At 44.7% G+C, this 21,167-nt stretch overlaps 3 protein-coding genes across 9 annotated transcripts in view; 2 read left to right on the plus strand and 1 right to left on the minus strand.

Moving 5' to 3' along the window:
• The window catches only part of PRKAG2 (protein kinase AMP-activated non-catalytic subunit gamma 2), a 226,541-nt gene extending 218,952 nt beyond the window's left edge, over positions 1–7,589 (plus strand). For 3 of the 6 annotated variants that reach the window (XM_030010416.2, XM_030010417.2, XM_030010418.2), the window contains 2 exons: positions 3,728–3,821; positions 6,479–7,589. In XM_030010416.2, the coding sequence (XP_029866276.1) occupies positions 3,728–3,821; positions 6,479–6,510 (126 nt within the window). In that variant the 3' untranslated portion in view covers positions 6,511–7,589. The remainder of the gene's footprint in view (positions 1–3,727; positions 3,822–6,478) is intronic. The other 3 variants (XM_041122702.1, XM_041122703.1, XM_041122704.1) reach the window with 1 other exon arrangement.
• A 1,544-nt stretch (positions 7,590–9,133) lies between these two features.
• Positions 9,134–14,369, minus strand: LOC115339860. Its single transcript, XM_030010419.2, has 2 exons — positions 13,818–14,369; positions 9,134–9,489 (listed from the first exon to the last, which is right to left on the minus strand). The coding sequence occupies exons 1-2, from the start codon at positions 14,276–14,278 to the stop codon at positions 9,156–9,158; spliced, it is 795 nt and encodes a 264-aa protein (XP_029866279.1). The 5' UTR covers positions 14,279–14,369; the 3' UTR covers positions 9,134–9,155.
• Positions 14,370–14,376: 7 nt separating this feature from the next.
• Positions 14,377–21,167, plus strand: part of RHEB (Ras homolog, mTORC1 binding) — a 43,131-nt gene continuing 36,340 nt past the window's right edge. For both annotated transcript variants that reach the window (XM_030010420.1, XM_030010421.1), the window contains exon 1: positions 14,377–14,717. In XM_030010420.1, the coding sequence (XP_029866280.1) occupies positions 14,666–14,717 (52 nt within the window). In that variant the 5' untranslated portion in view covers positions 14,377–14,665. The remainder of the gene's footprint in view (positions 14,718–21,167) is intronic.

Genomic DNA, 21,167 nt, shown 5'->3' on the forward strand with positions numbered 1-21,167 from the left:
ACTCAACCAATTACTGTCACGGGCAAAACAGACTCAACTTGGGGAAAATTACTTTATTGCCAATCAACCAGAGTAGGGTAATGAGAAATAAAACCAAATCTCAGAACACCTTCCCTCCACCCCTCCCTTCTTCCCGGGCACAACTTCACTCCCGGCTTCTCTAACAAGCCCCCCCAGGGGGATGGGGAATGGGGGTTACGGTCAGTTCATCACACGTTGTCTCTGCCGCTTCATCCTCTTCAGGGGGAGGACTCCTCACACTCTTCCCTGCTCCAGCGTGGAGTCCCTCCCACGGGACACAGTCCTCCACAAACTGCTCCAGCGTGGGTCCCTTCCATGGGCTGCAGTCCTTCAGGAGCACACTGCTCCAGCATGGGTCCCCAATGGGGTCACAAGTCCTGCTAGGAAACCTGCTCCGTGGGCTCCTCTCTCCACGGGGCCACAGGTCCTGCCAGGAGCCTGCTCCAGTGCAGGCTTCCCACGGAGTCACAGCCTCCTTCAGGCACCCACCTGCTCCGGCGTGGGATCCTCCCCGGGCTGCAGGTGGAGATCTGCTCCACCGTGGACCTCCATGGACTGCAGGGGGACAGCCTGCCTCACCATGGTCTTCCCCACGGGCTGCAGGGGAATCTCTGCTCCGGCGCCTGGAGCACCTCCTCCCCCTCCTTCTGCACTGACCTGGGGGTCTGCAGGGTTGGTTCACCCACATGTTCTCACTCCTCTCTCTGGCTGCAGTTTCTGTGCCGCAGCAACTTTTTTCCCTTCTTAAATCTGTTACCCCAAAGGCGCTACCACTATTGCTGATGGACTCGGCCTTGTCCGGTGGCGGGTCCATCGTGGAGCCGGCTGACCTTGGCTCTGTCGGACATAGGGGAAGCTTCCAGCAGCTTCTCACTGAAGCCACCCCTGTAACCCCCCCCGCTACCAAAACCTTGCCACCCAAACCCGATACACAGGGCCAGAAAATATGTTCTTGTGAAGAATCCTTCAGTAACTGCTCTTGTAAATTACTTATCTGTGTGCTTTCCATTCTTTTGGTACTGTTTTTTCTTGTTTGTTGGTACTGGGAACTTTCTTATACATGGAGGTGAATGAGTATGTAGGTCTTCCTCCCCTGTTATGCCTTTCTGCAGAAGAAAATCAGTATTACCAGTTTCAGTTGTCTCCAAGGTGTGATCAACTCCATTTAGATGCTCTAACTTCTTCAATTACAAGATATTTTTTTTTTTTTTAATCTTCAGGGCTGTAACCATACATACACTTGATATGAGCAAAACTTCTACTTTGTTAATAATCTGTTAGAACCTCCATTTAGCAATGTTTACTTGTAACTTTCTGCATCTGCTTGATTTTCTTCCTGAAATTGAATAATTTTAGCATTGCTGATATACAAATTTCAAATTTAGATAATTTTATTGTTATGTTAAGAAGCTTTAGACATTTGGGTTTTAAGAACAGCTCCTACCCTTTGGTTCAGTCTAAACATAGCATTGCAGATGGAGTGACACACTTCACTCATAAGAGAGAAGTAGCAATATGTTTATTGATATAAAACAGTGATTTAACGAAGTTTGACAGTAAATGCGACAGTGGTTTAAGAAGATTCAATGGCAAGGTTCACTTGATACTTACTGCATAGAGGACAGGGTCAGACAAAACTGTCAGGGAGACCCTCCCGTTGAGTTATGAGGTTCAGAAAGGACCCCCTTGCTTTCTAAACTCCTTCTCAGGGAGGAGTTTAGGTGCAGCTGGATCCACTCCTAGTCTCAGACTTGGTCAGTGGTTTATGTCTAAAGCATTGTATATGCACAATCAATCCTTTATATCACTTAGCTAAGATTTCAAAGTTTAGCATGCCATTAATCACTGAGAATTTGTTGCAGCAAGGAATCTCTCCATCTCGAGGAGTAACCTTGAGAGGCATCCCTACGCAAGGGGAGACCCTGGCGTCCTGCTGCTGTGCAGGAGAGCTCAACGGGCCCTGGGCTGTCCACTATTTAAGGAGTAAGATAATTGACTCATAGTCATATTTGCATACTGACTACAGATGTTAGCTTCTTCCAAATTTGGCTTGAGTTGGACATTAACCAGCACTGTGGTTAGGTGGGCGCATTGTTCAAATTAGCCCTTGGTTATTGTATTGTTATCTGTCTCCCCAAAATCCACTTTGAGATGGATGCAGCCATCACAGCAGACACATCCACTGGTGATTATCACTTGATCAGGATTATGGGAAATACAGGTCCTGCTGGGGGCAGGAGGGGGGGAAGCACACTGCCACACATAGTGAGATTATACGTCAAAATGAGTCAGTCAAAACTACAAGCTATTTTTAGCTGCCAGATGAGTGCTTGATCTTACTGGAAGTGAAACAATTACATTGTCCATTTTTCTTGAATTCATTACACTGAGAGAAGAATAAAACAATTAAATATGTGCATATACAAAAACTAATAATGCCATCTAAAATATCACAATATAGTTTCATCAAAAAGAAAATGCAACAATATTTTCTCTTCCCTTCCCCCCCCCGCCTTTTCTTTCCTCCCTGTATCGGGTGGGTATGACTGTTCAAATAATTCAGAGCTCCTCTTTCCTTGTATCTGACTAGCAATGAAGTGGTTGACCTCAACCATAAATTAACATATCTATTAAATCAAGACTGATAAAGCTTTCTTGCTGTCACCTCTGTGAGAAGATGAGAAAAATTCTTTTTACTTTTTTCACCATTATATCTGATTGTTTGAACTTAAAATAGTGAAGAGAGAGAATTCACTTAGGTATAAAGTAAACACGTAGCAGGCTCTCAGCTTTTGACAAACACCCTTTTTAGGATCACTTACTTAAACATCACAGCTGAACCAGCTCCTAAGTTATACAACTCTGCCCACTTGCAGTAGGCTCTGGTGCCAGCACTGACATTAGGGCACTCTCTGGTTCTGCAGTGGTCTTTCACTGCTGTAGCCTGCTCTGGCCAATGAGCCTCAGGATACAGGAGTATCCACCTACTTTCCCTACAGTTAGGACAAAAGTTTTGTGCTATAAAATATTTCCTAGAATAGATTTGTAAGGATCATTATTTAAAAATACAGTCTTGCTGTTGATAAATCTTTCTTCCAAGTTGTGTCCATGTGTTTATTAACTCTACAGTGAGTTTGCACAGATAAGTTGAATTTTTTTTTTCTGTCTTCATGCAAAATGAAGATTTTAAAACCAACCTGGCAGTCAGTTTCAATTGTGTAGCCCTGTGAGAAAAATTAGGTTAAACCCAACTTGGACATGTGAAGATACAACAAGTTTTAGTGCCGTGCCACTCTCTGAGAAAGTATTTTTCAGAAGGAAGCCTCATTTTATTACTGTATCTTGTTTTTTGAGATCACAGGCTGAGTTGGGCAGAGCCTGTAAATTGGGGAAAAGTGTTTGATGTGAGTGCCACTTTTTGAGAGCAGAAGTATTTTAAAGACCTAGATCTTGGCTTAGCTGTCACTTCAAATCTGATTTTGTTGCCGTGTCGGATAGCTGTGTGCTTTTGAAACATGTACTAGTTTTCATTTATGTAGGGCAAGCATGTTTGTATTGCTGTGTGAGCTGGTATTGCTAACATTTTGAACCATTTTTTTTTTCTACTTGTCTTCATACTGCATTACTTTAAGATTTTGGTTTTCTTTGCTTCAGCTACTACTTTAAGTCAGGCAAATATATTTCAAAATATTTTCCCTGCTTGCAGGTTCATCGTTTAGTGGTAGTGAATGAAGCAGATAGCATTGTGGGTATCATCTCCCTTTCTGACATTCTACAAGCTTTGGTACTCACACCAGCAGGTATGGATGTTGCCTTCTGTCCTTTGCCATAAGTCATTTGGTAGTGTGTACACCCTACTGGTTTTAATCTATTTGGCAATGACAAACTTTTGATTTTCAACTTCTGTAACTGTTTGATCATAGTTCTTAAATACACTTTTCATTTCACTTCAGGAAAAAGCTGACAAAATATTAACTGTCAGTCTTTTGTTCACTGAGGAATGCATGCAGAAGCTTCATGAATGTTGCTGCTGTTCATGTATCTTCTTATTAGAAAAAAAGGTCCTGATTAATGTTTTAACAGGAAAAACAGGATGAAGTTGAATGTTGTATGTATAGACAACATCTACAACAGGGTGCCTTCCCCCTTCTTTCACCTTCTGGCCAAGTGCTCCTAGTGTGGATGCAGCTGTGCTTTCCACTAGCTCTGCAAAACCACCTCCTGGGAGCCCTGCAGTTGTCCAGCTACGCTGTGGGTTTTGGTTGGCACAACTATGTCAGAGGCGGTACCTCAGATCACCAGAATTATTCCAGTAGAAATCTCTAGTGTATTACTAAACACGATCAGGTTCCTTTTAACAAAAGTATCCAATGATAGGTTTATTTCTGCTACTTTTATGTTGGTTGGTTGAGTGGGGTTGGTTTGCGGTTTTTTGTTGTTTTGGTTTTTTGTTGGTTTTTTTGTTGTTGTTGTTTTGCCCAAGTTACTAACATGCTTTATGTTCTTAATTGTAACTTCACTTTGACCACATAAACGACTTCAGTGTCACAAGAACTAAAGCAAAGCCCTCTTTTGGCTTTGTAAGGAAGACAAAAAACATCTTGAGGATTACAATTTTGCTTCAGAAAAAACCCTCAGACTAAACAAACAGAGCTGGGTACATCCTTCAAAAAAGGAAGTCTAAATGTGAGCGTAACTGGGATCTCTTACTTGCACTGATAGATAACATGATAATGTAAATGTCTTTCTCTGTAGATTTAAAAAAAAAGTTAATGTAGCTTTTCAACTAATAAGGTTTCTCCTCTGAAAAGAAGTAATCAGTGATACTGCTGGAGGTATTACGTTAGTGCATCTGGTTCCTTTTACGGCCCTGGAAGAGCAAGTAACCCAGTTTTCTGTGAAAGGTATGGATGAGAAATCAGCCCAAAGGCCTGGGTCAAATGGGCTTATTGCCTAGAATGAGATGGAGGGACATATGTCCCTCCTAAGAGGGAAACGTAAAGACAGGCAGATGGTGCCTCTCCAGGCAGAGGACATAGTTTCCCTCATGAGGAGGGTAGAAGGATCCAAGTAGAGTAGACCTTAACTGTTAATGGAGCAAAGTTTAGACAGAAAAGATGAATCTGGATACTGACAAACCAAGAGCTTTGTTATACTGGAATTACACAGACACTTAAGTTGCAACTCTTGTGAGCCGATATCAACAGTGCTCTGTAATTAAAAAGGGCAGTTCCTGCTCCCATACTCTGGGCCATGTGCTTCTGGTGTTTAGCGTGTGGGTAGCACCCATGCTCATGAGATCCCTCTGTGAGCTGCTTTAACTCATTTATCAAACAGGAAACTGAGCCAGCAAAAAAGCTGCAGTTTTGTCAGTTTGGCACACTAAACTGGCTCACAGAAGAGTCTAGTACTGAGTACAGGGGTTAGAGCAACAGAGGGGGCAGGATTATGCCACTGGAAGAGATGAGGTGAGGGAAGGCATTTTTTAGGAGCAGTTAGGCATTATATTGCAGTTCCACAGGCAGCTGCCCGATTTTAGATTGGGATTTGTCTCATGAAGTGAGGATGTCTGCAACGTAGATCTAGTTTGTGGAGTCCAGAGTGTGATATACCTCTTAAAGTGGATGCGTAAGAACAACCAGATAAATCATGCCCTAAAAGTGTCCATTTCTCTTCACAGACTAGAAAGGAAAATTTATTGACTGGCAGGAATTAAGACCAGCCTACATTAGGGGCAAAAAGTATCAGTTGTGGTGTGAAAACTGGATGTATTTAATGAATCTTCTAGTGTTTGATTATACATTACAAGTAGTAACTCCAGGTTGCTGGCACGAGATTTTTGCTCTCTAGAGTTGGATGCTGAAGCCAAACTCACCATAGGGTTCAGTTGTTGCCCAGCATGTGGCTAGTTTGAGTACTTGGAGAAGAGGCTAGATGCTGTATAGTCCTGCTGAACAGGTCTCTTGGATCCCTGCTGTAAGCAAAATCTGCCTCTGAGCCAGGAAAAATGGGTCCATCAACACAGTGTAGTTAAACTGAATTCTTACATCATTTGTTCTCAGGCAGGACTTCATTTTTTGAGGCTATTATGATGATTAAGCTTGGCTTCTAAGCTGATGGACAGGTTTGGGGTGTGGCTTTTTGGTTGGGGTTTTTTAAAATAAATTTTTGTGCTGGGGAGAATCTTCAAAGCCACTTCTAGTAACTTCCCGGAAGAGTTACTTGGACTACCTTGCCAATGAAGTTTGAAGCAATAATGGTCTCAAGGCCTTCCTCACTATGTTTTACATTAGCATTTAGCAATCCTGCAGTATGTTCTTTATAAATGGTGTCCAGTACTAAGACTCTGATAAGGTGGTCAGACACAGTTCCAGCATTCAGAATGAGCAGTGCTTTTCCGGAAGCCAAGTGCTATGTGCATAAGGAAATCACGCATCCTTTCCTCTTCTGTTAACAGGTGCCAAACAAAAGGAGAATGAAAGTGAATGACTGCTGTGAATGTATACACGTTTGTAGGAGAACTCGAACAAAGTTTCTGGGTCAAGTTTGTCTCAAGAACAGTGACTGCAATAGAACAGAGCAGGATGGTTGAGAATGTGTATTGGGACTTAGTGATGGATGATGAGTCTATTCCCCCCAGTGATGTCACAAAAAAAGCAGCATGACAAAAGCTTATGTTAAAATGTAGGCTTGTATTTCAAAATGTCTTCAAAACATTTGCTGGAAGACTTCACATGATGTCCTTCATTAAAATGCACTGTATTCTGAAACTTTTTCATTTTGTATTTGACAGAAGTCACTGGTCAGCAATGGATATATGTGACATAAGGCAAGTGTATGGCATATTCATATCATAGTGCCTTATGTCAAAATACAGCAATATGTCATCACTGTTGCCCATCACTGTCAAAGGAAGTATTGTGCTAAATGAGACACTGTATTTGAATGTGAAAGTCTTTAAACAAAACCAAATCAGTTTCAGTTCTCATTAGATTTGTCATAAAAGCTGTAATTTGAATATCGGTAGACTTCTTTAAAACTTCAATGACAGTTTTGTGTTAAATGTTGCATTCTGAACTGAGATGTAAAACAAGACTGATTTTAAAAACAGCTTTATTTATTTTTACTTTCATGACAATTTTTTACACATCTTTGGTGGATAGCTAAAATTTCACCATATCCATTAATAAACTGTTGATTGTTATACAAACAAGTGGTAGATTTTCTCATTATTTAAAACTGTTGCAGAAGCTGTGGCCCGTTGATCAGTCCGTATCACTTGAGTTGAAGATTCCAGAAGCATGGATCAAAAGTGCTCTGTCCTGTAACACACAGGCACCATGGAGGAAATGAGGTGCCAGGAAACAGTATTTTCATCTGTATTAAAGTGTAAAACGATGTTTGTACAACAAAACCGAAACTTTTTATTGTATATGATTTGTACAGAAGTGGAGGAGTGAGGAAAGCTGTGGGGTATTTGCTCATGTAAATGTACTGTAAAGTTTGAAGATGAGACTTTTATAATTGTAGATTCTTGTAGATGGAAGAAATTAAACCCTACAACATCAGTTTGTTTTCAGCGGTTCTTGCCGAGTTCTTTTGCATGTATAAATGTACGTGCATTTTTATTAGTGTAAACTAGGTGTAGAAGCATTCTTATTTTCCTTCGACTTTAAAGGTGGCTTATGCTAATGAAATAATGCAGGCAGTACTACTTCTTACTGTGTTTCCAGCCTGAATACTGTACTGGAATAATGCAGTAAATTGATCCATTATTTTTCCATTTATAAACATTGAGGTAAAAGGTTAACAGTTTTGTTTGCTTTTATAAAATGTGAGGTTTTTAATAGTAATCAAAACCCCTTTCTTTAGAACTTTTTCACTTTCAGTAAGAATCTAAATTTTGAACTAAATGTGTGAAAATTTTCTTCTTGTGTCTTTCATGTATAAAAATATTCCTGTAGTATGTAATGGAAACTGTTCTTTTAGACTTTATCTCTATTTATTTCTTACTCCGTGAAAAATATTGTCAAGTCTTCTCCGGCACCTTTTCTGACTAGGTAAATACCGACTCTGTTCCCTGCAATTCCGGATGGTATTGAATTGAAGTAGCTGGTTTGGCCTAACAACAGCAACCTTAGGGTTGGGTGCCGATTGCTGCCATCAGAGGTGACATCAGCACAGCTCTGATATTTCTTTGTTGGGGAGATGGAGTGATAGAAACTAAAAATAGTGGCTTTCGTTCTTTGGGGGATGTGTGGAGGGGATAATTTGTGGTAGATGAGAACTTTGTATTAAGGGTAAGTGGTGGGCAGTACTACCTGCAAAAGCCACCCAAGCCCCACAGATGCAACATTGTGAAAGCCCGGACAGGGCTCCAGCACCTGCACTGTGGCCTCCTCTAGGAGATGGGATGCCAGGGAGTTGCCTAAATGCATCACGAGATCTCTCTACCTATCGCTATATATGCATAAGCATATTCTTCAGCCCTATATTCAAGGGATTTTTGAGATAGGGGTTGAACCACTGCTAGGTACTTCTTTATATATTTTATTTTTTAGCACAAAGGCTTTTGGCCCTGTTCCATGCAGACAGCTTTCAGCCTGTCTGCATAAATTAGTATGCAGAAAGCCAGAATGAATTTGCAGTTTTTGAACAACCATGTACAGACTTCCTATTTTAACATTATTACAAGTGCTGTTGACGTGCTGTGGACACAAGACTAGCAAAATCATAGAAAGCAGCCGCCTCAGTGATACAAAACTGTATTTAGAGAATTTCCACCCTTTCTGGAATTCAGTTCTGAGCTTTGAATTTGTGAGAAGTAGAATTGCAGTGGTAACTCCACAGGCATGAATAAACAGCAGTGCTATCAAAAAGGCACTCTGCTTGTACTGGCACAAGTACCAGTGCTGATGCAGTAAACCCAACTAAAGAAATCGTGTCATTTTTAATACAGATCAGTTTACTACAGAGCTAGAAAAATGCTTGTTCCAGCACCAGGGAGGGACAGGAGTAAGTAAATGAGGGTAGAGAACTGAGGGGTGACTCAGCAGCACTGCTGCATGTACCAGATTAAAGTGACAGTGCAACTAAAGCTTTGACCTAGGACTTTGCATGGCTCGTGAGAGGCCTCAGCCATGGGAAAGAATGAATAAAACATCATTAAAATCAAGTTCTTGTACATTTTTTTTCCTTTGGACAGGCAGCAAGCAGTACCTATAGATCTGAGAGCACAGCAATGGCTCCAGGTGCTCCCTTTCTTTCCCCAGACAGGAGCATGCTGCAAATGGAGATGGCAGTAAGCTTCCCCAGTGACTCTGCTGAAAAGCCTGTTCAATAGCGTATATATCTGTCCTGAGGATGTGAGACACTGCAGAAATGGATTCTATTTCAACCAGCAGGACTGTAAAACACGTGACTGATTCCTGTGCTTCCCTGTGCGTTTCCTTGCCCAGCAAGAGAGGTCTGTGAAAGATAATTATTCTAAAGGGCTTCTTAGTCTTGGAAGGGAGGAGATTAAGTTTGGGTTTTACCTACTCTGGGTATTTTTAGCTGTTTAGGTGTAAGAAAACATTTCTTAGTGGACTTCAGCCCTCAATATTTTTCAGTATCTAGAGGTGCTCTGAACTAATTCAGAAAAAATCATGCTTTGCTGGCATTGATCGCTTGACTGATGAAAACATTTTCCTGTTTTACTTCTGGAATCCTTCTAGTTAGAAGGTCTGAGATCTTTAAGTCCCGTCCCCCCCCAGACAGTATTTGCTGTTTGCTAGGAACTGAACTACAATTGTTGCATATCCGAGGCCTATTCATCATCTTTTTACTAAGGAATATTATTCTGCTGGGAAAGTTTGGGTAACACAGAAAGAACCAGCCTCACTTTCTGAGGCCTGAGTCTTGTCCTCACAGCAGACAAGAGGAATCTGACTGAAGTGGATCCAAGACTACGCATTGCTTTGAGAACACTCCTTGCCATCTTTGGAGAGAGCATGGGGTAAGTTGGGAGTCTTTCAGTTTTGTTCCAACTGGAAGTGAAACGACATGTGCTTAATGCTGTCACACAGCAGGCTCTTGAACCGTTTGTACTGAGCTCTCCAGTCACTTTTAGAAGTAACCAGTTTACTTCCAAAGTTTTTATGAACTTTCACCCCTTATGCTCCCATATTGAACGCTTATTAGGGGCAATTTCCACAGGAAAGCGTCATTCTGAATAATTTAATACTACCCTTGTACCCACATAATGCATTTATGCAAAAAGAATGTTTTGCAGACACTGCTCTTTACTCTTAACTTCAGGTCTTAATTTAAATGTGGTTTTGAAAGTCACTTTCTTAGTACCCATTTGTTCCATGATGATGGCAGTCAGACCTGTTCCCACTGAAGTGAATGGGAACAGGAGGTGACCTACACTCGTACATCAAACCCATTCCTTCAGAAAAGAAGTATCTATAGAGTGCATCCCTGCCAGCTGCATACCTGGACCTGTATGGCATAAACCTGTGATGTCAGTAGCCCCCGTGAACCGAATTAGTTCCTTAATTTGCTTCTACTAACATTTTGCCAGTGTTTCTATCTTAATATTGCAAAGTACCATCGTTGTGAAAATGCAGGAGGGAGTAGGAACAAGTGTAAGGTTGAACTGAACGTACTTTGTAACCTCTGTGGGCAGCAAAGTCTATGCTGTACATGTGGAAGCATGCCCACTGCAAACACTGGACACACTTCAAAAAAAACTCCTCGGGAAGGTCCTGATTTGCCAAAGGACAGAGCAGGTAATTATACTGGTAATTGCTGTTACAGGAATTGAATGTGCAAGTCAGAGCTGTTCTGTATTTGGAATCTGAGGAGCAGAGTGTCCATGGGTTTGTATGTACTGTATTATCATAAAAATACTTGACTGTTGAGTTACATTTACTACATGAAATTCATCATGGTTTTTCCTCCATCACAGAAAAGCAGATATAGGCAACACAAAAGACAGACACGTTCCATTTTTGCAGCCTCCCTCAACGTCTGTTCCTGATCTCGCTGCACACACATACTCTATTGGTGCTTGCAGTTCTCCCATCCGGTATTTTCTCTTTCAGAACCTAGGCTGTACCTGATGTGCTGCATTCATTGACCATGTCTGTTGTTAACTCATTTACAATAAAATTAATGTAATTTATCATCTGAACTGATACAAAGGCTACATTTGATTTGAAGGAGTATCTGGTGAAGCGAGACATAAAGCAGGCCTGGAGTACAGCCAGTGCATAGGTGCATGGTGTACGTCACTTGTCCCAAAGTTCTCTGAACTCCTTTGTAGTTCACAGCACAACTTGCAAACACTGTAGAAATGAAGAAGCTGGAGTAGGACCAGGGAATGCACAGGCAAAGCCCTAATCCCTAATGCTACTGCTGCCACGGAACACTGCGCTGTGAAATCACAACCTGAACGTTACACTTAAGATTGTTGGAGGGGGAGAGAACTTCAGCAAAGGGCCACTTAGTGTGTGAAGCTGTTCAGCCCCAAGTATATAAACGGCAGGAGTTCAAGTTTAACGCACAATGCCCTGATTAGATTTTCACAGCTGAAGGTGCGCTCTCCCTCTGTGCCAGAGCACTCCAGAAGCGTTAAACTTCACCTGGGCAGAAATGCAATGACAACCTTACTGCGATCCAGATCCTCTCACCTCTGCTTAAGCTGCTACCGCTGAGTAGCAGTATCCCAGAGTGCTCTCGAAAGCCACTCGGCAGTATCCCCAAGTCCTAGAGCGTGGAGAAATGTCAAAGTTCCCTGAAAGCTCTGTATTTGTCTGTATTTTGAGTGTCCCAGTCAAGATAAAATGAAGCACTTATGTGATCCTGACGGAATGAGGATTATTAGCCAATTCCTTCCAAAGAACAAGTGGAAGAAAAGAAAGTCATAGTTTTTTCTGCAAGTTTAAAAAACACCTGTGCCCAGGCAGGACGAGTTCTGTGTTCCTGCTGCAACACAGACTGAGCAAGCTTGGAGGGTACCCGAAAGTGGGACAACTCTATTGCAGTTAGAGGCAGTAAATAAAGCAGCTGAAGGGGGGGGAGCACAAACCCTGCAGTAGTGAGTTCTCCTAAATGAGTGACTGAGTGCAGGTTAACGGAAACAAGATAAATGAATAGAGAAGGGTCCAAAAGGTGAGTGGGGTAAGAAAAAGGGAGTACGGGAACAGAACTGATCAAGAGAAGTGGGGTATCAAGGAGGGAGCAAAACCAGAAATGCTCACAAATGAAAAAATACTGATGCTTGCCACTCTGAATATGTGGAAGGGTACAAATATATTTTCTGAAAATGCAGATTAGGTATCAGCAGAGTGAAAAGCACAGTGCCTGAATACAACAGGCAAGTCATAAGAACTGTAAGGATATGGAAGTTGAAAGCACCAACTACCACAAACTTCACCTGTTTCCAAATCTACTGATGTCATTGGAAGGTAACTCTTAACTCAGTTCTTTCAGTCCTCTGGCTCAGTAAATAGCCCAGATTTTGGACCATGGCATGGTTCCAGAGGGAGTGAGTGCAGAGATGACAGCACCGCTGCAGAGCTACACAAGGGATGGTCCTGCAGGATTATGGCTGCTGCAATCCTCCTGTCTTTTAAGAAGACTTAGGTCTTTTAAAACACACAAGGCAAAAAGGGATACAGTGATCTACATCAGGCAGGACTGCCCCTCCACACCTCTTGGCGAGCTTTCAACAATATCTGTTCACAAAAGCAGGATTTCCACGCACTACTCTTTCTGCAGGCCCACCAAATCCGTCCGTGTGGCAGGATCGCACCAGTCCCTGTGGTGTGGTACTCCAGAGCTGCGGTGAAGTGGGAATCTGTACTGTAGTGAGTGGAAGAGCTGGACATGGAGAAGGACCACGCAGAATGATATCCACTGCAGCCATCACTGGCAATGTACACACACGCACCCCCCTTTTCTCATGAAATAACTATACTTTTGTCCTGTACCTATTTGCTAAAGGCCATCATACCTGCTGTTTCACAGCTTACCAGTACTTAGCCTTCAAGATCCTATAATCCAAAAGACGAAGGGTATCATCAGACTATCCCCCAAAATGCAGATACCTCCTTAAAGCTTGTCTGCTTCTTCAGAAGCAAATTGCTTTTGTGTATAGCTTTCTTTTGCTGTTGTTCCCTGCCCTCTTACCAGGCTAGATGAATGCTAGCGCATGGGAATGAATGGTTGAGATCAGGGAGGAGAAGACAACCCATCTCCCTTAACATCATCAAGCTGTTGGGTGGGTTTAGTTGTACCAATGAGTTGTACATAACTGCATGTTAGGTATTGGTGTACCTCCCAAAAAGACAAGATACACATAGAAAACCCTATTTCTATTTCTAAGCAACATCCACGTATGTAGAAAACGTGGAATGGGTAAATATTACCAAACGTGTGTTCAAACTAAGTAGCAGTGAGGGGGAAAAAGACAAGTTTCCTGTTCGTGTCTTTCTCCCTTAAATTCTGCATCCACTAAGTGCCGAAGTCACCACTAGCACATGCAGCGCTCGCTTTTTTCAAAGTGGGAAACTCGCCACCGCTTGGATCTCATAGTTAACGACTTTTTTTCCACACACACCCCTCTTCCCTTCACAGGCAACCGCCAGCACTTCATAGCCGCTCAGACCCGGCGTTTCCCCAGAAGTTATCTCCGTGCAAAGGCAGCACCGACACGATTTGAAATAAACGTCGCAGCCCGGCGCAGTGACCCTTTTCGGGACAGGCGGCCCGGCGGCCGTGTCCTTGGAGCCTCGGGCTCTACGGACTGCGAGCGCGGCCCGGGGCCTACCGCCCTGACAGGGCAAGCCGGCCGCCGCCAACTGCCCGCAGCCCTCCGGGACACGAACCGACTCAGGAGCAGCGCCGGATCCGACTGACCGGCTCGTCGTGCAGCCGCCTTCCCTGTGAGGCGGCCGCCGTGGGCGGGAGGGCGGCCGGCTGTCCCCTCAGGAGCGCGGCGGCCGTTGGAGCCCGCGAGCGGGCAACGGACCGACGAGGCGGCCGCGCGCACGCGCCGCTGCCAGGCTTCCCTCCGCCCAATCCCCGTCCCCGCTCGCCCTCGCTCGTCAGCCCCGCCCCCTCTCTTTGAACGCCGTCTAGTTACCCGCAAGCTGCCGCTCTCGGCCAATCGCCGCCCGCGCTGCGGCGGCGCCGCCCAATCGGCGGTGCGGCGGGTGAAGGGGGGTGTGTGGTGTGGTGTGGTGTGCGGGGGGGGGGCGGAAGGCATGACGCAGCGAGTTTTTCCCCTCGCGGCGCCTGGCGCCGGCTCTCGGCGGCGGCGAGGTCGCCGCTCCGGCCTGTGACGCTGTGACGCACAGGTACGTGAGGGGCCGGCGAGCCCGGCGGTCACGTGGGGCGGGCGCTGCCGTTGCTGCTGCTGCTGCCGCCGCCGCTGCCAGGCGCCGCGGGTCCCGTGCGGTCGGCCCGCCGCTCCGCCGCCCCTCCTCCTCCTCCTCCTCCTCCCTCTCCCCCCCCCCCCCCCCGCCGCATGTCGCTGGCGGCGCGCCCCGCTCCCCGTCAGCCGACCGCCGACCGCTGCCGCCGCCTCCTCCTCCTCCACCGCCGCGACCGCTGCCGCCGCCCTTGATGTGGTTCGGGGCCGGGCGGGGAGAAGATGCCGCCGTCCAAGTCCCGCAAGATCGCGATCCTGGGCTACCGGAGCGTGGGTGAGCGCGGGGCGCCGCCGTGAGGCGAGGGGGGGGGGGGGGAGGAGGTGGTAGCGGCGGGCCGTTGGGGCGGAGGTGCGGGCGGGCCGTCCCGGGCTCCGCAGCGCCCCCCCCCGCCCACCGGGGAGCGTGGCCCGGTCCGGCGGCGCCGGCCGCATCGCCCTCCCCCGCGGCAGCAGGTGCAGCGGCGGGGAGGGCCGGGCCGGGCCGCCCCGCTTCCCGCCGCCGGGAACGCGCAGCCGCGGCGGGCGGGCCCCGCCATGGCGGCGCCGCAGAGCGCTGCGGGCCCGGGGCTGCGGGAGCGGGGCCGCCGCGCCCTTGAGGGGAAGTTTTCCCCGCCCCGCTGCCGCGCTCCCGGACGGGCCTTCCCTAACGGACACCGGGAAACGGGGGCGGGGGGCGGTGGCGGCGGCGAGGAGGGTCCTGCCCCCGGGGAGGGGCGGGGGGGGGGGGGGGTGCCGGTGCGCTGGTAGCTGTCCCCGAGGTGCCAGTCGTCCCCCCCGGCTGCTGCTCACGGGGGGGGGGGGGGGGGGTGTCACGCCAGGCCCGTGGGACCGGTGAGGGATGCGGTGCGGACCGGGAGCGCTCCGGTCCTGCTGGCTCAGGGAAGCTGGGATCAAACTGCCTCCAGACGCGGCCCTGCGCAGGATTTAGAGCCACTTCTGAGATGCCGAGGGGAAACCGGGTTGATTTGTTCCCGTTTCTGGCTTTTTTTTTTTTTCTTCGCATCAGCAGCGTAGCGAAGCCGACTGCTGACCGGTTGTACTCATTAAGGCCGTGGGGTTGTACTGACTCTGTGGTGTCCCCAGCACGGGATGGTGTTGCTCAGCAGCACGGTGCTGCTGGTACAGTCCAGCACGGAGTAAACCTATGTGGAGGAACTTCCTGGAAGCGTCCGGCACAAGTCTATAGTAGCTGATAGGGTTTTTGTTCTATAACTGCCCACACCTGTAATCCTTTCTCCTCCTACATTCACCATCTTTGATGGAAAATAGTTTCAGATGTTTCGATGTTTTGGCTCCTAAAGCAGAGGGGAATAAGCCATACTACAGCTATCCTAATCGATCAAACTTAAAAGCATAGATCAATGTTGAAGATAATGTGTGGTTGGAAAAAAAAAAAAAAAGATGTTGCAGAGAGATACTATGCTGATATAAGAGGGGTTTTTACATGAAAGTAGCGGCTAAATCAGTAATCTGTCTTCTGTTATGCACTCAGCAGAAAGAACCCTTAAAAAAAAGCTTTTTTTAAAGATTAAAAAAAAAAGCCAATTAAGGGGAGCTGTTTCTTAGATTTTGTGTGTAACTGCAGCCTGACTTTGAGATGGGATGGCGTAAAAATTATGATGAATTTGTCTAGTCCTTAAAAGGAACAGCGAGTAGTAGATTGGTCAGTTTGCATAGTATATTTGACATCGCTTGTTGCAGTACGTTTCATTGTCTGTCTTGTGTGTTATGTTTTCTCTTTTGTCTCGGAGCAATGGGCAGTATAAGTGGGAAGGAAGAATGCTTGAAATTCTGTCCTTTAGAAGTCTCTGATGGGGCTGGGTGTACTCTTGAGCTTTGGTCTTTTGTCTGTTGACAATGACAAGCAGCAGTCAAAAAATCAGATGATAGTAGGGTATATACTCGATTGAGGAAAAATAGAAGAAATAGTATAGTATTGTTGATCTGGTCGGTGATGTTTTGAGCAATAGTACTCATACGGAAAGGATGTGCAAAAAGCTAACGTCTATTAAGACCTACTGCTGAACTTCTTCAACTAAAGTTTCCCCGAGCAGTGCAGTATTAGGCTTGATGGGACAAGATCGGCTTTATTAGGACAGCTACAAGTTGTATGAACGTAGAATTAAGAGGGGGGGAAGAATTCTGGTTTACTGTAGTTTTCCTTTTATTGTCCTTGACAATTTTGTGTTACCTCTTAGGTAAAAATCTTGCATGTTAAAACTGCAAAGTTACTCTTCTTAAATACAGGAGCATTAAATTTCTAGGCAAATACTTATGTAAAGTTCAAAGCTCTTAGAAAAGCAAGGAAGTTAAACTGAGATTTAGGTCGGGTCCTTCGCTTATCCAAGTATGCCTCATAAAGTCTAGGAGGATAGTGACTTAGTTTGGCTTCAGAGAAGCTTTTGAGTAAGTCTTGCTTTGTATTATGATGGCAAGAATGTTACTTGAACCCTGGGTAAGAAGGGATCTAATCTCTTCTTAGGACAAGCTTTTGGGTGGTAGGAAATGAAGAGCATTTCTTCTGGGGAAAATGCAACCTTTGAATAGAGCTAACGTTCATTAAGGCGGGGAATAATGCCAAAATCTGAAGGGCTTTAAGAAAATGTTTTCTAAATTTCCTTTTATAATTAGGGAGCTACATTGCTTTGCCATTAACGTTAATCTCAACCCTGGAATGAGGGGGGCTAACTCTGGTAGGTTGTAAAATGTTACAGTTTTATAGGTTAGCATAAATGCTTAGGTGACCTGCTCTGTGAAGTTGCGAGCTCTCCTTGGAATTTGTGGGGTGTTTGAGATGAAGCTAATTAGAAAATGGCGAGCTTTTTTTTTTTTCCTGTGTCTCTTTCAGTTATGTGTTGAAATAACCAGGTTTTGATGACATATTTCAAGCAGTGAGCTGTTTCCTACAGTTGATGATTCAACAATTTTGTGTATCTTTCAGGTTATGAGTGTGTATAGTAATGGGCAAGCATGTCCTCCATGGGCATTTGTGAAACAGAATCTGAATCTTGTACTGGCTTCACGCTAAGCCCTTGTTTCTTTTACTTACTTTAAATTTTATTCTTATCCCAGTGCTGTTGTCAGATAAACCAGAGGTTGGGAGTGGTATTCTGATATAATAGTTCTCGGAATAGAAAATTCAGGAGTCTGCTTGTTTGAATACACTCCCTCTGTCTTTCAACACCACCATCAGCCCTTTCATATGTGAAACTAGTGTTCTTTGCAGATGGGAGAGATCACGGTGGAAGCCTCACGAATTCCCAGGCAGACACGCTTTCTGAGATGCAGACAGAGTATTTGCCAGGAACTTCGGGACTTGTTTTTTGGTGAGGAAGGCCAACTATGTGTGGGTATAGCATACAGGTTGTGGCATGACGCTAGCCAAAAATCACACAAGAATGTCTCCTTTGGGTTTTGCTCAGGCTTAAATCAGTTGTAAGAAAGTTAAATTCCATTATGTAAGTGTGCTTGCCTCAGTGAGGTTCTGAGTAGAAATTAGATGGATTTCATCCCAAAATCTGATAGTTTCACAATGGGAGGAACTCGACTTTGATTATTGTTGTTTGATAAGTGACCAGAGCGGACCAGCTACTTCAGATTTGATTCTGGGAAAAAACTGTCTTATGCATGATAAAGCATAACATTTTTCAAAGTTACTGCCTTCACTAAAAAGAATCTTCATACTTGTATTTTGGTCATAATTTAATATATCCCAGATACAATTGGAAATAATGGATTTGCATGGAAATAAGCAAGACTAAGATTTTCTGAATTGCTTCAGAATAACAGCCACTCTAAAAAGCAGCATGTAGTTGTCCAGAGTGCTTTATGCTCAGTTTGGTTCTTTTTTGTTTATAGAAGAAATATGTAAATTCAGACCACAGATGCCTGTATGAAAGAAGAGGCTTCTTAGATCATCTTGTAAAGTACCTTATTACTGGGATTCTTGGTATTCTATTGAACTGATGGATTTAAGATAAGCAGGGAGGTGTTGTTTGGGTCAGCTGCTTCAGTCATAGGTTACGATCTCAGCCTGATTTGGGTTTTTTGCTGTTTATATAGCTCAGGCTGCTGGTATTACAGATACATGTGCAGAAACTGGAATTCTGTTTCTGAATTTTACGTGTTTGGACTGGTGATCTGAAAACGCTCTCCTGGTCAGTTTATTGCTCTGAGGGGGAAATCCAGTTAAGTTAGTGGTGACTTAGCTATTTTCTTCCCCAGCTAAATAAGTCCACTCTCTTGTGTAGGTGGAGAGCAGTCCATACTGCAGGCAGAAGTAGTCGTGGTCTGTGACTGCAGCGTGCAGGTAGCAAAAAAACTGTAACGGAACAAAATTATCTGCCAAGGTTAGATTTATGTGGAAAGGCTTCCAGGTGGCTGTATTAAGCTAAAAAGCACATCTCCCCCCTCCACCTTGCCTGAAAGCAAGAAAGGCAGGAAAAGCAGTACCTTTAATATGTACTTGTAAATAGTAAGAATAATTGTTAGGACAAAATGTAGTTACTGGTTTTGAAAACTTGAGTTATTTGAATATTGGGAGGTTTGTATTGTAAAATGGAGTTAAGGCTTTGCTTTTTGCTTCTGAAAGATGGCATCTGTTCGCACAGCAGTATACCGCCCTGAGGAGGTATCCCTTTGATATTGGACGGAGGGAAGTGGTAATTTTAGCAGGCAATAAATTGCCCGTGTAAATGTCAGGAGAGAAGGAATGGAGAAATTACTGCTGTTGTGTGCTGCAGTTTGGGTTACAGAATTGGTTGTGTCTGCAGCATTGGAAAGCCTGAGATTTTACAGGAAAATTGAGAGGTTCAGGATCCAGCTGATACCCAAGGTTAAAATTCTGCCGAGTCCCTAATAAGTGCCAAGATTATTTTCATAGCGCTTCCCTCGTTAGGACTGCATGTGCTCTGCCGGGGTGCAGCAGTGCTGCTAAAAGGAAAGGTTGCAGCTACCAGGGGACTGAAATGAGGCTGGAAATGCCAGCTTTAATTGCATTTCAGTGTGAGTGACTACGCTGTTCAACAGTGAAAGTTGCTACAGCGCATTTGATAGCAGTAGCTGGAAGCGCTAGAGGCAGCATGTTCAGCTGTAATATCAAGCCACAGTAGGGTTATTTGAGGACACCGTTCCAGGATTAACTCTTAAATTGCCTACTCTGATCTCTTAATGGTAACACTTGCAGGTTTTGCTTGTATATGTGAGTGTTTTGGTATTTGATTACTCAACTTAGAGTTAACGTCGACGGGAGAAACCAAATGAAATGTAGATCCTGTAATTTATAAGCTATATAAAGTTGAAGCTCTTCATTTAGATACACTACACTGCCTTAAGTGTAGGTTCTGGGTAAACCAACCACCTCTGCGGTACACGCTGCTGTGGAAACTTAGAATAACCACACGTTGGGGTTTAGAAGAGCAGGCTAAAATGTGATAAACTACCGATTACTGTTAACTTCCTGTAGCTCTCCCGAAGGTGAAATTCAAGGGCGTATTTTAAGAACTGCTCAACTTAATTGTGTATTCAATCCAAATCAAAACAGCTTCTCTGTGGGATGTTCATAATGCACTCAAGCTCTGCAAGTCCTGCATGAGTCTAAATTGCTTGGTGTCATCTCAAATTATCCTGAATCGGAAGCTGCAAACATGAAGCACGGTATGTAAAAACACAAAGCTGCCCTTGTCAGTCACGGATCTGTCTCCTTAAGGACTTGAGAGGCTTCCCTTTGTTTTCCAAGGCCTATATTTGAAGTGAACGGCAAATTTGTTGTGAGTTTGGTAATGTGAGAAACTAAAATGTGCTTCCTGAATTTTGGGGGTTGGTTGTTGCTTAAAATTTCTCTCTTCCAGTCCTGGTCAGGACATTTGCTTTCCTATATGGTTCTTGCACACTGATGGCAGCTATCTTGCAAATGAGGGTATATGGGATGGGGGAAAAAGGGAAGAATGTGGAGAAAGTCTGTGTTATATGTTGCCTAGCAGACCTCTTATCAAGATTTACAATCATTAAGTTTACCAAAAACATGAATGTGGGCCGTTAAAGATTGTATTTCCTTCTTGAGAAACACCAAGTACAGTGGATGCTGAATTGTTTTTTGGGGGGAAAAGATGCTTGTATTGAACTTGTAACAAGGGAGTAAACTGAGGCAGTTTTTGAGCAAAGTGCTGAAACAGGCTTTCAGGTACAGCTTATCTCAAGAGATGTCCCTGCCACTTTGTTTTTAATTGCCATGTAATGAAGGCAGATGCAAATGAACTATGTAGGGTGGGGCTTCCCTTGGCACAAGCTGAGCTAATCCTGCACCATGGCTGGAAGTTCCACCTTCCTGCCCCCGCCCGGGTGCTGGCACTGGCATGCTGGAAGCCTGGTCACCAGCTCGGGGAATTGATTTCTTTGAAAAGTAAAGCAACCAGAATGAAAAGTTTTCATGTCATTCAGCTGGTTGGCTCTGTGAGTACAACCTGGACAGAGGGAACAGGAGCTGTTCTGGGGGAGGGTGCAGCAGGCTCGTTGTGGCCGGGCAGACTTTACTTCAGTCAGACGTATTATGAAACCACATCTGTAAGTATTTTCCTCCACCACTCCAGATAAGTGTGAATGCTTTTTTGTAAACTTTCAACAGTGGGCCTTTTGAACCGGAGTAGTTCTCTTGATGGACAAAAGATAGCCTTGTAAAGGTCGTGAAGCGTGCATTAGGGAACCATGAAGAAATCAAGTTTTTCAA

This window comes from Aquila chrysaetos, chromosome 3 (assembly GCF_900496995.4).
Source record: "Aquila chrysaetos chrysaetos chromosome 3, bAquChr1.4, whole genome shotgun sequence".
NCBI lineage: Eukaryota > Metazoa > Chordata > Aves > Accipitriformes > Accipitridae > Aquila > Aquila chrysaetos.